The sequence below is a fragment of the Monodelphis domestica genome, chromosome 3, assembly GCF_027887165.1.
Source record: "Monodelphis domestica isolate mMonDom1 chromosome 3, mMonDom1.pri, whole genome shotgun sequence".
Classification (NCBI taxonomy): domain Eukaryota; kingdom Metazoa; phylum Chordata; class Mammalia; order Didelphimorphia; family Didelphidae; genus Monodelphis; species Monodelphis domestica.
In genome coordinates this window covers 77,661,978-77,676,895 of record NC_077229.1, presented here as the reverse complement: position 1 = coordinate 77,676,895, position 14,918 = coordinate 77,661,978, and the positions used below count along the sequence as shown (strand labels likewise).

Here is a 14,918-nt window from a genome sequence, read left to right as displayed (position 1 = left end):
AACTAGGGTCCCTGAGGGAGAAAATGTATGCAGAGACACTTTTTAAATTCAATCTGCATTCCTTACACTTCCTTAATTCTAGACAATCAACAGAACAATAAACAAGGGCTGTTTTCTAATGATAGTCACTGAAATTTTGACACTTGGCTCTTGCTAGCTAGTTAAAACTGTTTCAGCACACCTCTGCTCACATATATCACTCCATGTCCTGCTTCCACACCTTTTCACTGGCTCCTTCCCATACCTCTTAGAATTCCTTCAAAACTACTCAAGGACTGCCTTCAAAGCCTCTTCTAATCCTTCCTACTGGTCCCTCCAAAAAATGTACCTTGTGCTTATTTTGCACACACATACTTCTGTATATGTTGTCTTTCCTTATAAACTATAAACTGCTTAAAGGTAGTCTTCGCATCCCCAGAACTGACTTAGCACAGTGTATGCTTGTCACTTCTAAATGTTTGATGGTTGTCTTCCTTCATAGTATACATTTCCTCATCATAGATCTGGAGGTAACACCCCTCTTTGTCACGGTACAAAGATTGGCAGGTTCTGGACACCAAGCTGTGTTGTTTTGCTCTTCTGCCACATGTTTTTTCTGAAGTCTTGGAACTAATTGTCTTAGTCCTTTCTAATCGTAAGGTACCTGATTTTTGATATTACAGTCTTTTAGTTCGCCCAAGCCAAGGGAGCTAGTTATTCTGATGATCCCCACCCATAATAGCTATATTTCTGATGTAGGTCACAGCAGCTTGTGCAACAACCCAGTTGTCATTTCATCTAAATTCTTCTACATTACCATCATTGGGCATAGAAGACAAAGCAACACAGACTCATAGGGGCATGGTGGATTCTCAGCCTAAAAAAAGATGGTAGGCAAATCATTTGACCTGTAAGCCCCAAGCTGGGTCCGTCAGGAAAAAGCCCTGCTCCTCAGTGCCTCCTGAATGCACCCCAGTTACAGCCATGTGCCAGTCAATAGTCGGGCTCTGTATGCCATGAGGAGCAGACTAGAACTAGTTATAGAACGTCTGTACCAACTCTAGGAACAAGGTACTTCCATTATGCATCATCACTCCTTTCCAGAAGCACAGCTGTCCACTTAGACAGTTACATCACCCATTATACTGACATTATACTGACATTATACTGACTTTATTCCCATAGGTAATCCTCATCCTTCCCTACCTAGTGAACCATAACTTGTAACAAAGTATTAAAAAAGAAAGAGAAATAAAGGAGATCAACGTGACCAACAAGATTAAGGACTAGATATTTTCTCCAGTCCTCCCTAATTCTCAAAAAAAAAAAAACTGCAAAAGAGGCATTATCTGCCATAGTCTACGCAGAGCCCAACAAGGTAAAACAGCCTTAGGAATTAACTGTGTAAAATGCTAATCCTCCGTCCCTCCCCCACCAGCCTCTGTGTTCCAGTAGAGTACCCAAACTATTCCACAAGCTTGTGCTTTAAACTCTCCTCTGCAGTCTCGACTAGTGTTTTCCAACTTTGCCCTTATTCCAACATCTTGTTGCAATGAGCAACAGACTTCAACAGATTAGAAATACAATTATTTATATATATATATACATATATATATATAAATACAAATATTTATATATATATAGAAATACAATACAAATATTCCAAAGTCAAAGATAATATGGAAGAAAAGCAAAAACCAATAACATTTAAAAAAATATGATCTCCACACGTATATTGATCTCAAAGAAAGGGTGCAAAGAACAACTTACAGATCACAGGCCTTCCAGAAGAACAATACAAATTTAAAAATCCAACATTATAATGCAATAGTAATCATAATACAAGAAAACTTCCCAGAACTTCTAAATACAGAAAACAAGGCAACAATTGAAATAACCCACATATTGCCTCCACCAGACTTAATCAGAAAATCAACACTGTCTGCCAGTTATATGCAATCTGAACACATTATTTAATGAAGAGGTCACCAAGAGCCAATATGTCTTCATCAGGATGAAAAGGCAGACACAAAAACTAAACTAATCTTAAACTATACTAAGGAAGAAAGAAATAGTATCCAGGACTAAGGAAGTGATGGTCCCACTGCCCTCTGCCCTGGTCAGACCCCATCTGGAGTATTGTGTTCAATTCCGTGTGCCCCATTTTGGAAAGAATTGATAACTTGGAGGATATCCAGAACACAATTAAGATGATGAAGAACTTTAAGTTCATGCCGTGTGAGAATCACCAAATGGATTTGGAATCAGGAAGACCTGGGTTCAAATGCCACCTCAGATACTACTTCTTAGCCCCAGTTTTCTCATTTGTAAAATAAGAGACCTACCAAGCAGAAAGACATACATTTTCAGACATAGTCAATATGGGGTGGGGGGAGGGGTGAGAGAGATATAAGAAAGAACTTCAAGGGTGAGGGGAAAGATATAATGAGGAGAGTAGAAAGGAGTGATAATGACACAAATGGAAGAAAAAAAGAAAAGAACATCAATAAATTTTTTAAAAACACATAAAGAACAGAAGTTTATAAGTGTTATATTAAATTTTAAATCTTTCTTTAAAAATCCAAGCCATACTAGTAGAGATTGATGATTTTGTATGTAGTCCATTTTTTTTAAGTTTCTCCTTTTTATATGGAAATGTTTTTTGATGTTCATTAAATTCATAATAAGAATAAACAAGTTTAAAATAGGCTATAAAAATAATGATAGCACCTTCTTCCCAGGGTTGAGGTTCAGATGCTATAATGTTAAATAAAGCGCTTTGCAAACCTTAAAACTCTCTAAATATGAACTATTGCAGTTGAAGTAACTGAAGACATTAATCCTAGAAAAGAGGACTTACAGAGGACATGACAGCTGTCTTCAAATATTTAAAGCACTTTCAAATGAAAGAGAGGCTGGTCTTGTTCCTTTTAATCCAGAAGAACACAACTAGAAGAAATGGGTAGAAAGACCGAGATGAATTTACATTTGACAGAAGAAACATTTCCAAAAAATAAGAACTATTCACAAGTGGAATGAACTCCCTCACAGGAGTTCTTTAAGTAAAGGCAAGATACTCAGAGCTTACCCTTTGAGGATGCTATGAGGAGGATTTTTTTTTTCCAAATATAATTAAGGCCCTTTATAAATTTGAAATTCTTTGAAGAATAAGTCATACCAAACTAATTTCATTCTTTTTTTTAGATGATCAACATTTCCTTTTTAAAATTAAATTTAATTTATTAATTTTTTTTTTTACTAATTACATGTACTAACAAATTTCCACAGAAGTTTTCTTAAGTTATATGATTGAACTTACTTTCTCCCTTCTCTTCTCTTCTCTTCTCCTTCCCATGCTGGCAGGCAATTCTATCTGAGTTATACATATATTATCACAGTCAACATCTTAAAATACTCTATGCTACACATATTTAGCACTTAGGCAAAGAAAGGTAAAAACAGTCCCTGTCCTCAAGAAACTAACATTTTTATAGGGAAAACAGCATGAAAACATATACATATTATGATATAAATGGAAAGTAAACTCAAAAGGAAAATACTAGCAGTGGGCTGGGCTGGGAAAGGCCTCCTATAGAAGGCTCTGAGTCCTGAAGGAAGCTAGGGAAGCTAGGAGGCAGAGCAGAGTAGAAAGAGTGTTCCAGGCATGGGGGATAGCCAGTGCAATAACTCTAGAACACAGAGTACATGGAAATATAAGAGGGGGCCAGTGTGTAAAGGGCTTTAAGAACCAAACAAAGGATTTTACATTGAAACCTAGAGGTAGCAGGGAACCATTGGAGCATCAGGGCATGACATAATCATATCCACACTTTAGATTGGAGTGGGAGAGACTTCAGGCAGGAAAACCAGATCAGAGGCCATTGCTAAAGTCCTGGAGATAGGTGACTATGTCAAGAGAATATATGGTATACATACACATATACACATATATTTATTTATAAACATATATGCATATATGTACATACACATATATGTATAATCTTGTAAAGGTTAAAATAACAAGGCTAGAAGCAGATGTATAGGGGGAGCATCAGTGAAGGATTGGGAATGACATTGAGGTAGCAAGCCTGAGTGACCATGTCATCATCGGTGGTACCCTCAACAATACTAAAGAAGTTCCAATGAGGAATTTGAGGGAACAAAAGGGATTTGAGGGAAAAGATAATGAACATGCAAACATGTTTTGAACATGTTGAGTTTGAGATGTCCAAAAGGCAGTTGGTGATTCAGAGATAGGAGCTTAGGAGAGAGGTTAGGACTGGCTAGATCCATTGGAAAATTATCTGCGCATAGATGATAACTGAAGTGGATGAGGTTACTAGGTAAGATAGTAGAAAGGGGAAAAAAAGAAGAAAGCCCACGACAGAATGACTTGATTGGTAATCAGGGGAGTGGCTCTAGGTTTTTTACCTAGATTTTAACCATGTATTTCACAGAGTCTTTTTAATATCATCTTTGTGGACATAGCATAGAGATCTAGACCAGGCAATCCACTTAAATAGTTAAGTTTTATAATAGTTAAACTATTAATAGTTTCATGTCAATTTGGAGAGGTCTTTATCAGAATGCCTAGGGTATCTGCCCTTGCCCATGTGCTATTTAACATTTTAATGACTTGGGTGAATAATAATAATAATAATAATAATTAACATTTACAAAGCATTTAAAGTTTGCAAGTCACTTTACAAATTTTTTTTCACTCTATAAGTGTTATCTCATTTGATCCTTACAACTACTCTGTCAGGTGGGTAATATTATTATGCCCAGTTTACAGATGAGGAAACTGGGTCAGGTAAAAGTGAAGTGACTTGCCCTGGATCACACAGCTAGTGAGTGTCTGAAGCCAGATTTGAACTCAAGATTTCCTATCTCTAGGCCCAGCATTCTTTCCACTGTATAGTCAGCTGCCCTATGAGTGCATAGGTAAAGATATCAATGACATGCTCATCAAATTTGTAGATGGTACAACTCAGAAATCCAACTAATATGTTGGATAACAGATAAGGATCTAAAGAAGATCTCAATAGGCTAGAATATTGGACCAAATCTAATAAGGGAAGTGAAGTAGACCTAAATAGGAACTTTAGGAACTCTCAACAGCACCTGCTTTGCAGTCCCTTCATCATAATTTCATTAATGAAGTTTTTGTATAGGGAAAGATAACTTCATAGTTGGAGTCAAAGAGAACTATTTAGGCCTAGACTCTCTCACTGAACCCAGTAATCCAGATCTTGCCTTACTCTGTGAACAAGCCATTTACCATTCTTAAGCCTTACTATCTTCATCTATAAAATGGATCAAATCCTACTTGCACTCCATAGCTCACAGGATCCCATATAAAAATCATCCCAGAGTGGGAGAACTCACTAGAGTTCTCATTCCAGTAGCACTCCTGAGCATCCAGAGCTACCACCATTTCCCAAGAAGGACGAGAGAGGGGCAGGAAGACCTGTGTTTAAATTTGGCCTCAGATACTTCCTAGCTATGTGTTCCTGGGCAAGTCACTTAACTCCAGTTGCCTAACCCTTACTGCTCTTCTGCCTTCAAATTGATCAGTTCTAAGACAGAAGGTAGAGGTTTAAAAAGAAGACAATATTAGTGAGATATTTAGTGAAGGGTATTGTCAAAATGATATTGAAATGTGAATCAATTTTGAACAGTCCCAGGTCACAGGATCATTAAAGAGTTCAACTGATTCAGCTACTTCTTTATAAGGATGGAGACACTGTAGCCCAAAGTAGGGTAACAACCTGGCCAAAAGAGCACACTTTTTAAGTCCAGAGTCAGGATTCAGATTTAGATCCTCCACTTCCCAATTCAGTGCTCATTTCATTATGTCCCACTTTGAGCTATCTCTGATGGGACCAACCTTAAGCTTACTTCTGCATTAATTAACCTTATTTGAGGACCAACCTCATTCTCTATCATACATACAATTCATCAGGAGATGCCAGTTGGCTTTTGCAGATGAGCAGCCCTGCCCTGAAAACAGGAAGTCATCAAATTTCATCTAGATTCCAAGCTGCTTTTTGATGGCATGCATTTTTTTCCCTTTCTCTTCTCCCACCCTCCATCCCTCTACTCTCCTTTGGTGAGGGTGAACAATGTGACCCACCTGATAGGTCTCTCTCTGTCCAAAAAAAAGAATATAAGAACTGACCAGTTCTTCCTGGGCTCTGATTTTTTTTGGAAAGTAAATAATTCTTCCCTGGACATCTGTGGGCTGACTTTAGCCATTTCATTTTGGGGCCATGTGCAGCCTATAGAAAGTTCTCCAGTGGTGTCTTAGAAGAAATTTACTCCTCTGAATTGCTTCTTCATTTTTACTTTGTCCCAGCATTAGTTTAACCCTTCCTGGGGAGAAAAGGGTTTGGCTTTTTTTTTTCTTTTAGTCAAGGTTCTTGATGCCTTTGAGGGCTGCTCACATTGACATAGCCACAGTGAAATTCCCCTTACCTCCCCATTCCTGTCCTTTTTGTATCTGAGTTATTAAACAGAGGCTTAAGCTTTTAATCAGTCAGTGAGATCCCATAGGATCCCAAAAAAGCCTCAATAGACTAGATTATTGGGTCAAATCCTTTTTTTTTTTTAATCCCTTACCTTCTGTCTTGCCATCAGTTCTAAGACAGAAAAGTGGCAAGGTCTAGGCAATCAGAGTTTAGTGACTTGCCCAGGGTCACATAGCTAAGAAGTACCTGAGGACAGATTTGAACCAACTCTTTATCCACTGTGCTACCTAGCCTCCAGAGGCCAAATCTAATCAAAGGAAGTACAGTAGAGTTAATGCACCCACTGAATACCAATTATGGACTTTATTAGATCAATTTTGCCCTAGAACCTGCCTAGAAATAGCATCACCTGAAGCAAAAAAGGATCATAGAGGATGAGAGCTAGAAGAGAACTGAGAGCATATTTTTTAAGCTAACATGTTATAAGCACTTTAAGGTTCTCCAGGCACTCCACATATACATGATCACTTTTGACCCTCACTGCAACCATGTGAGGTAAGTTCTACACAGTATTCTGATCTCCTTTTTACAGATAAGAAAACTGAAACATAGAAAAGGACATTGATTACCCATAGTTACAACTAATCAGAGGTTGAGATCCTAAGCCAGGTCTAGCCTCACTCCAAATTCAGTGCTCTTTCCACAGGACTGTATTTCCTAACAAAGGACCCTTAGAACTCAGAACGTCAAAATTGATTGAAACTCTAAACTCTAAAGACCACCTAGTCCATAGATTCTTAACCTTTTTTTTTTGTATCATAGATCCCTTTGGCAGACTGGTGAACTGTATGGACAGACTCCTCAGAATAATGTTTATTTTGAAATAAAGATATCCTTTTTCCCATCCAAATTCATAAACCTGCTGAAATATATGCATGGACTATAGATTAAGAACTCCTGATTTTGCCCACCCCTTTCATTTTGCAGATGAGGAAACTAATACTCAAAGAGGGGAAATGAGATCATGCAACAAGTTATTGGAAGAGTCAAGATTAGAACCAATGTCTCCTAATACTGCATTACCTTTAGCTGTGTTGAAGCTGGAGGTAATGGAGAAGCTGTTGTAGGAAGATTTAAAGACTATCCTCAGAAATTTGTTAAGAATTGTCTTATCCTTTCAGATAGATAGATAGATAGATAGATAGATAGATAGATAGATAGATAGATAGATAGATAGATAGATAGATAGAATGGGTGTCAATATGTTAAAATATTTTCAAGTCTATATTTAGAACATTTTATTAATTAAATATTTTAAAGTAGAATAAAGGGACTCTTTTCCTTGAATTTACTACCTTTGTGTCTTCTTTTAAAAGGCTCCATATGGGTACAGCTAGGTACCTCAATGAATTGAGAACCAGGCCTGGAGACAGGTGGCCCTGGGTTCAAATATGGCTTCAGATACTTCCTAACAGTGCAACCCTGAGCAAATCACTTAACCCCCATTGCCTAGCCCTTACTGCTCTTTTGCCTTAGAACCAACACAGAGTATTGACAGAGTATTCAAGAGGTAAGGTACGGATTTAAAAAAAAAAGACAGAAGGTAAGGGTTTAAAAGAATTTTTTTTTTTCAATAAAAAGCTCAATACTTTAAAATTCTGCAGAGTTTACAGATTGTATGCAGATCTTTATCTGGAAGGTAGAACATCTTCTGATAGAGCTGAGAGCAATCACTCTAAGGAGGCAAGAGACCCAGGAGGCAGAAGAGGGAGAGAAGCAGCATCAGAAAGATGACCTGAATTCTAATTTGACCTCATACTTACTAGCTTTGTGACTCTGAGCAAGTCACTTCACCTCTGCCTCAATTTCTTCACTGTAAAATAGAGAAAATAATAGCACCTACCTCTTAGGATGGCTGTAAGGATCAAAGGAGGCAATACAGGGTGTTCTAAAGGTCTTGGGCAGTTGAAGTTCCTAAGCTTAAAACCCTATATATGTAAAGCTCTTTGCCCACCTAAAAGCATTTTGTAAGTCCTTCTGTTAGTATTATGTCCCAGTTTTCTACTCTATAACTTTGGGCAAATCATCCTCCATCCTTGGTTCTCAATCCAATTGTCAGTTATCTCAAAGAGCCCTTCTATACCTAAGAGTCCTGTATTCTAAATTAGCTTTGAGGCATGGATTGGAGAAAGAGAAACAACATTTCTGAAATATGCATTTAAACTACCTTTAGCCTCTAATTGGTGAGATCAATTTGCTTATCATTTACCCCCCTGTCAAACTGAATTATGTGCTTATGTCATCAGATTATTCTATAAAATGGTGCTACTCCAGACACTATGGCATCTGAGGTATATGACACCCTATTAAAAAAAACACTGAATTTGTAATTAAAAGACCATGGCATGAATGCTGGATTTACTAATTATCTGTGACCTTAGGCATCTCACTTCTCTTTGGGCTTCAGTTCCCTCCTCTGTAAATAGGGAGAGACGTTGGACTTTTGTTATTGTTTCATCATTTCTAAGCTTTCATGACCCCATTTGGGGCTCTCTTTATATAGATACTGAAATGGTTTGCCATTTCCTTTTCCAATTCATTTGACAGATGAGGAAATTAAGACAAATAGGATTAAGTGATTTACCCAGGGTCACACAGCTAGTAAGTATCTGAGGCTGTATTTGAACTCAGATTTTCCTGATTCCAGACCCAGCACTCTACCCACCATACCACCCAGTTGCCCTGTCATTGAACTACCCGACCTCTACAAACCCTTCCAGCTCACATTTCTGTGATTGTTTGGAAACTCAGGTAAGGCCCAGGCCTTCTGAGCCAGAGCCACTTGAAAGCATTTTGGCTGAAGATCTTTCCTGTGACCTCATCCTAGACATCTTCATATTTTAAAATGAATCACTTTCAGGTGATGTAACTGCTGTAAGCAGATCGCAGGATCCCATGGGGAATGGACAGTGATTGGTATCAGCAAATGAGATCTGCCACTTGGCACAGGAGGAGCCATGGTAGACTCTTGAGCAAGAACCCCAGTTCAGTTTATGAAATTAACAGGCATTTATTGAGTGCCTACCGTACCCAAACACCCTCCACCAAAGTCCTGCCTTGCTACGTCACCACAGCCCCGAGCTCACCCAAGTCTCAGCAGGTCCTACCAGTCCTCTGAGAAGGACCCTGTGATGGACCCCTGGGTCTATAAGAGATTCATCATCAAAAGGAGGTGGGACCTGGGGGCCTCCACAATTCAGAAAACCATCTCCTAAGGTTTTGGAGCTGTTGTAATTTGCTTTGATGGAAACTATCCACACTGATTGAATGTTTTTAAGTATTGTAGTATGTGCAGGACACTATAAGGTATAATCCTTCAGCTCAAGAATAAGGAAACCAGGCCCCAGGTAGTTAGTGAAAAGAATAGTGGACCTGTTCTTGTTCTTAATCCAACACTTACTAGATGTGTCACCCTGAGAAAGTTAGGTTTCCTTACTGAGGATATAATATATATATAAAATACAAAGATAATATTTGCACTAACTCGGGTTTTTTATAAAAAAAGCACTTTGTTGGTCTTTAAAGTACTACAGCAGTAGGAGAAATAATACATGAAGACACAACTCTTCGTCAGTCATATATTGATTTGTGGGACACTCCATTTGGGGGTTAGAGGATAAATTTGGCACGGAGGGGAGGAAATAAGCATTTGTATAGTGTCCACTAGAGTGCCAGGCCCTGTGCTAAGCGCTTTACAAATATTATCACATTCCCTTGGAGGTAGATGTTGTTATAGTTCTCATTTTACAGATGAGGAAACTGAGTCAGACAATGGTTAAGTGACTTATCCAGGGTAGCATAGCTAGTAAGTATCTGAGCCCAGATTTAAACTCAAGTCTTCCTAACTCCAAGCCCAGTATTCTGTCCAATTTAATAACTAGCAGTCTCTGCACTGACCCCTTAACTCTAAGTGTGACCTGAACCAAGTCACTTATTATCCTGATATCTTCATTTCTCATCAGAAAATGGGCCTAATATTCACCTCCCAGGGGTATTGTGAAAATTAATTAGATCAATAAATAAAACCTTGGTAGTGTGTTGAGCAATTTTATGCTATAAAAAAGCCATGCATGTTGTTGTAGGAGACTGGATTATTAATTGAGAGAGTGTGTCTCTGCCCCACCCATGAAAAATGTCTGCTAAAGACAATCTCCACAGCATTAGGCATTCCTGGGCCTCCCAAATTCCAGTTTCTCATAAAGACCTTCAGAGCTTGTGGAATGAGACTACTTCCTCTCCTTCACTGGGAAGAATCATCCCTCAGTCGTTGTGGAATTTTAGACAGAAATCCCCTGGCTCCATCCCCCAGAAGCATTCTACTTACTGCACCCAAGAAGGTCATCCATCCCACAGGAAATGAAAGCTGGTAAATTCAACCTCAAGTCTTGCCTATTGGCATCAGTTCAGGGAGAGCCCAGGGCCTTTGCTCAACTTCCACCTGCCCTCACATGTCCCTGTTTTGGAAAGTTTGATGTAAGACCTTGAGTGAGAGGAAAGGGGAAGTAGCCTGAGTCTGCTTCCCCTCAAATTTTTTTTAACAAGGAGTTGGTTGTAGGATGATTGTAATAGATGTTCAGTAGATAAAACCTGATGCCTTATCATAAAGACTGGCAAAGCTCCAGGAGTTTAGAACATGCAAACCAATGTAGAGGCCCTGTGCTTCCCAGGAGCTTAAAAGGAAATAGCTTATAGTGCAAGGTGAACTTTGTACATAAATTCCACAGTAAGTCGATATGCATTAATGAAGCACTGTGAGCCAAGCACTGTGTGAAGTAAGTTCCAGGAATCCAAAGACCACCAAATAGGGTCCCTGCCCTCCAGAAATTCCCTTTCTAAAGGGGTCAAAATATGTAAATAACGAGATACTTAACAAGATGCATCCAAAGTAAATGGAAGATAATCTCACAGGGAAAAGCACTAGTAACTAGGGTGACTGAAAAAAGCCTCTTTCCTTCAGAAAGTGGAATTTAAGCTGAGTCCTGAAGGAAGCCAGAGAACCTTAAAACAGTACCAGTATTCCAGACCTGCATGCCAGCCAGTACAAAGGCTCAGAGGCACGAGATAGAGTGTGTGAGAAATAGCAAGTAGGCCAGTGTCACCACATCATAGAGTACATGAGGGAGAAGAAAGTAAGAAGACTGGAAACAGAGGAAAGGGAGGCTTGTGAAGAACTTCAAATGCCACAGGACCTTCCTAGAGATAAGGAGGAGTCCCTGGAGATAATGGCATTAGGCATGACATGGTGGAACCTATGCACTGAGAAAAATCCCTTTGACAGCTGACTGGAAAATGGATTGGAACAGGGAGAGATTTGAGGCCAAAAGAAGCCAATGGTGCTAGACTCCAAGCTGTCATTGTACCCTATCAGATAATCATTTTATCATTCAAAGCCCTTCGCCTGGCCCCTCCTACATTTTCAGTTCTCTTACACCTTACTCATCCCTGTCATCCCCACCTACTTTGAAATCCAGTGGCACAGGCCTCCTTGCTGTGCCGTCTCCTAACTGGGCATTTTTACTGGCTGTCTAGAACACTCTGCCTAGAACATCCCCTCCACATCTCCACCTGTTGGCTTCCTTCAAGACTCATCCAAAAATCAGACCTTCTAGAGAAAGCCTTTCACATATCCATCTTTAATCCTAGTACCTTCTCTCTTTATTCTTTCTACAGGCTATTTGTACATAGCTGTTTGCAGGTTGTTTTCCCTCAGTAGGCTATAATATAAGCTCCTGGAGAGCAGGAACTGCCTTTTGCCTTGCTTTGTACTCCAGTGTTTGGTGCAGGGCCTGACAAATAGGAGGCGCTTAATAAATGCTTGTTGACTGATAAAATGAGTGGTGAGTACACAAAGAAGAGGGCCTGTGTTGATCCTTGGTAATAAATGTTGGAGGTTTTCTGACCTTTGATAATAGCACATGTCAGTTGACTCTTTCCTGTTGAAGAGGAAATTTCTGAACCAGGCCCAATGCTGGCTCTTCTATATAGGGTGTCATTTTCATGCCTACCTCCCCCAGAAAAGTCATGCTGAAGTCTACTCAGGTAGGCGTGAGATGAGTATATCTAGCTCTAGACTGGTTATTCAGTTGCTGGGTCATGGTGACTGAGCAGGGAAGGAAGAACAACAGACACTCCTGCCTGAGGGATGGGAGTGGGCAAAAAGAGCCAAGTGTCTCCAGGTTTTGCAATGTTTTCAGTTCCTAGTGGGGTTCATGGCCAAAGGAGGCTTTAGAGGTCCCCTAGTTTAATCCCTTCATTTTGCAAGCAAAAAACTGAGGCCTAAAGAAATTATTTAGCCAGGGTCCCACACACAGATAGTAAATTTTGGAACTTAAAATCCAAACCCAGCTCCTCTGATGCTAAATCCTGTGTTTTTTCCTCTACGCTGCACTGAGGAACTCTCCTCTCCTTCCCATCAGAACTCACATATATTGTGTGCCCTTTCACAGTGTTCTCTCTTCCCCTAATGCAGTGGTCATGTTTTAGGGACTGCAGAAACTTCTCATCCTGCTCCGCAGACCACAAGCCTGACCCTACCTAACTAATGTTGTTAGGCAAGAGCCAGTGAGGTGGGGCTTCCCCCAGGTATTCTGGGTATCTTTCTTGCAGTAATCCAACTATTCATCATCAAACACTTGTTGAACACTAACTCTATTTAAGGCCCTATGGTGAGAGAGATTAATGATAGCTCCCATTCCTATTACATTTTGTGTTTACAGAAAACTCTCTTAATAACAATCCTGGGAAGTTGATCATGTAAATGATATTATCTCCTTTTTATAGACAAAAATACCGAGGCTCAGGAAATATAAGTTACTTGCTCAAGGTTGAATATTAAGTGTCCACTCTGGGATATGAACACAGATCTTCTGACTTTGACCAGTGTTCCTTCTTCTAACTTGGATCTGAAGTCAAGAGACTTCTCTTATCCCCACTCACAAAATCACCACCCTAGTTTAGTCCCTCATTTCCCTTGTCTAAGTCTTTGCAATAGTTTAATCAGTCTTCTTGTCTCGAGACTCTTCTCCCTCCAGATGCCAAAATTACTTTTCTGAAGTTCAGGTTTACCTAAACCACTCCCTTCCCCTCTCTCTCCCTCCTTCCCTCTCTTTTTTTTTCTCTCTCTCTCCTTCCCTCCCTCTCCATCTCTGTCTGCCTCTCTTCTCCCTCCCCTCTTCCCCCCTCCCCTTTTTTCCCTCCCTCCCTCCCACCCACCACCCCATATGTTGTAGAAGTCAGAAACTGTCTCATGTTTGTCTTTGTCTCTAGTGCTTAGCACAGTAGTTGACTGGGGAAGATATGCAGCTCCTCCAAGAGCTCACCATCTAGATGGATATAGATGTGCACACAAAATAATCATCATACAAAATAGAACTTGACAAGTGCATAGGAGAAATACAAACTGCTTTGAGAAGCCAAAGAAGGGGATCACAGAGGCTTCCTGGAAGAGGTAGCATGAATATAGGCCTTGTTTTGAAGGATAGGTAGGATTCAGATAGTTTTAGGAGGCATGCATATGAAAAGATAACTAGCAATCCATGGTAATGTGTGAGAAAGATTAGACAAAAAATGTGGACAATAAATGCCTTTGGAGTTGAAAGCAGGGAAGAATCCGTGTGAGCCAAAGGAGTTTGGGAAGACTTTCTGTAGGAACTTGAGCTAGGTTTGGAGGACACAATAGAATTCAGATCAATTTAAAGAAAACAAAGGCCCAAGACCTCAGAGACCACGAATCAGTGCTGGTCCCTGACATAGGAGAATGTGAAGTACTCCATAAGCCCCAGTTGAATGTCTCTCTCAAATCCAGATTGTGTTGTTTTTACGTAGAAAAAAATTAACACCTTCAGAAACTCAATTCAACATATCCTTTTGGTGTTTTCCTCCCTGACAGCTTTCTCAAGAGTTTGGACCTAGAGCTGATGGCAGACAATGTCAACAACTAACAACATAGCCCAGGCTCGGAAGCTGGTGGAACAGCTCCGCATTGAGGCTGGAGTCGAAAGGATTAAGGTGAGCAAGGAAGGGTTCTTAGAGCCTAAACCATTAGGACTGGAAGGAAACTTAAAACATAGAATGTCAGGCTAGGCCTAAAGACTGACACATGGATCACCAGAACTAGAAGGAACCCTCAACTTAGCTTGGGAGAGATGGAAGAGACTTGAAAACAAAATGTTAAATCTGCAAGGGACTAAGTCTTTAGAACATAGAACACAGAATGTCTGAGCTAGATGGAACTTAAGAGACCATCTAGTCACAGAAGAGCTGGAAAAATCTAGTCCAACCTCTTCATCTTACAAATAAGGAAGCTGGTTCCCAGAGAGGACTTACCTATGGTCACACAAGTAAGTTAGCACCAAAGATCACAGCTCATAAGTCATAGTCAAGATTAGAACACAGGACTATACTTTATAA

At 39.8% G+C, this 14,918-nt stretch overlaps 1 protein-coding gene across 2 annotated transcripts in view; it reads left to right on the top strand.

Moving 5' to 3' along the window:
- Positions 1–14,918, top strand: part of GNG7 (G protein subunit gamma 7) — a 407,763-nt gene that overhangs the window by 375,536 nt on the left and 17,309 nt on the right. For both annotated transcript variants that reach the window (XM_056822219.1, XM_001364671.4), the window contains one exon: positions 14,398–14,516. In XM_056822219.1, coding sequence (XP_056678197.1) covers positions 14,436–14,516 — 81 coding nt within the window. In that variant the 5' untranslated portion in view covers positions 14,398–14,435. The remainder of the gene's footprint in view (positions 1–14,397; positions 14,517–14,918) is intronic.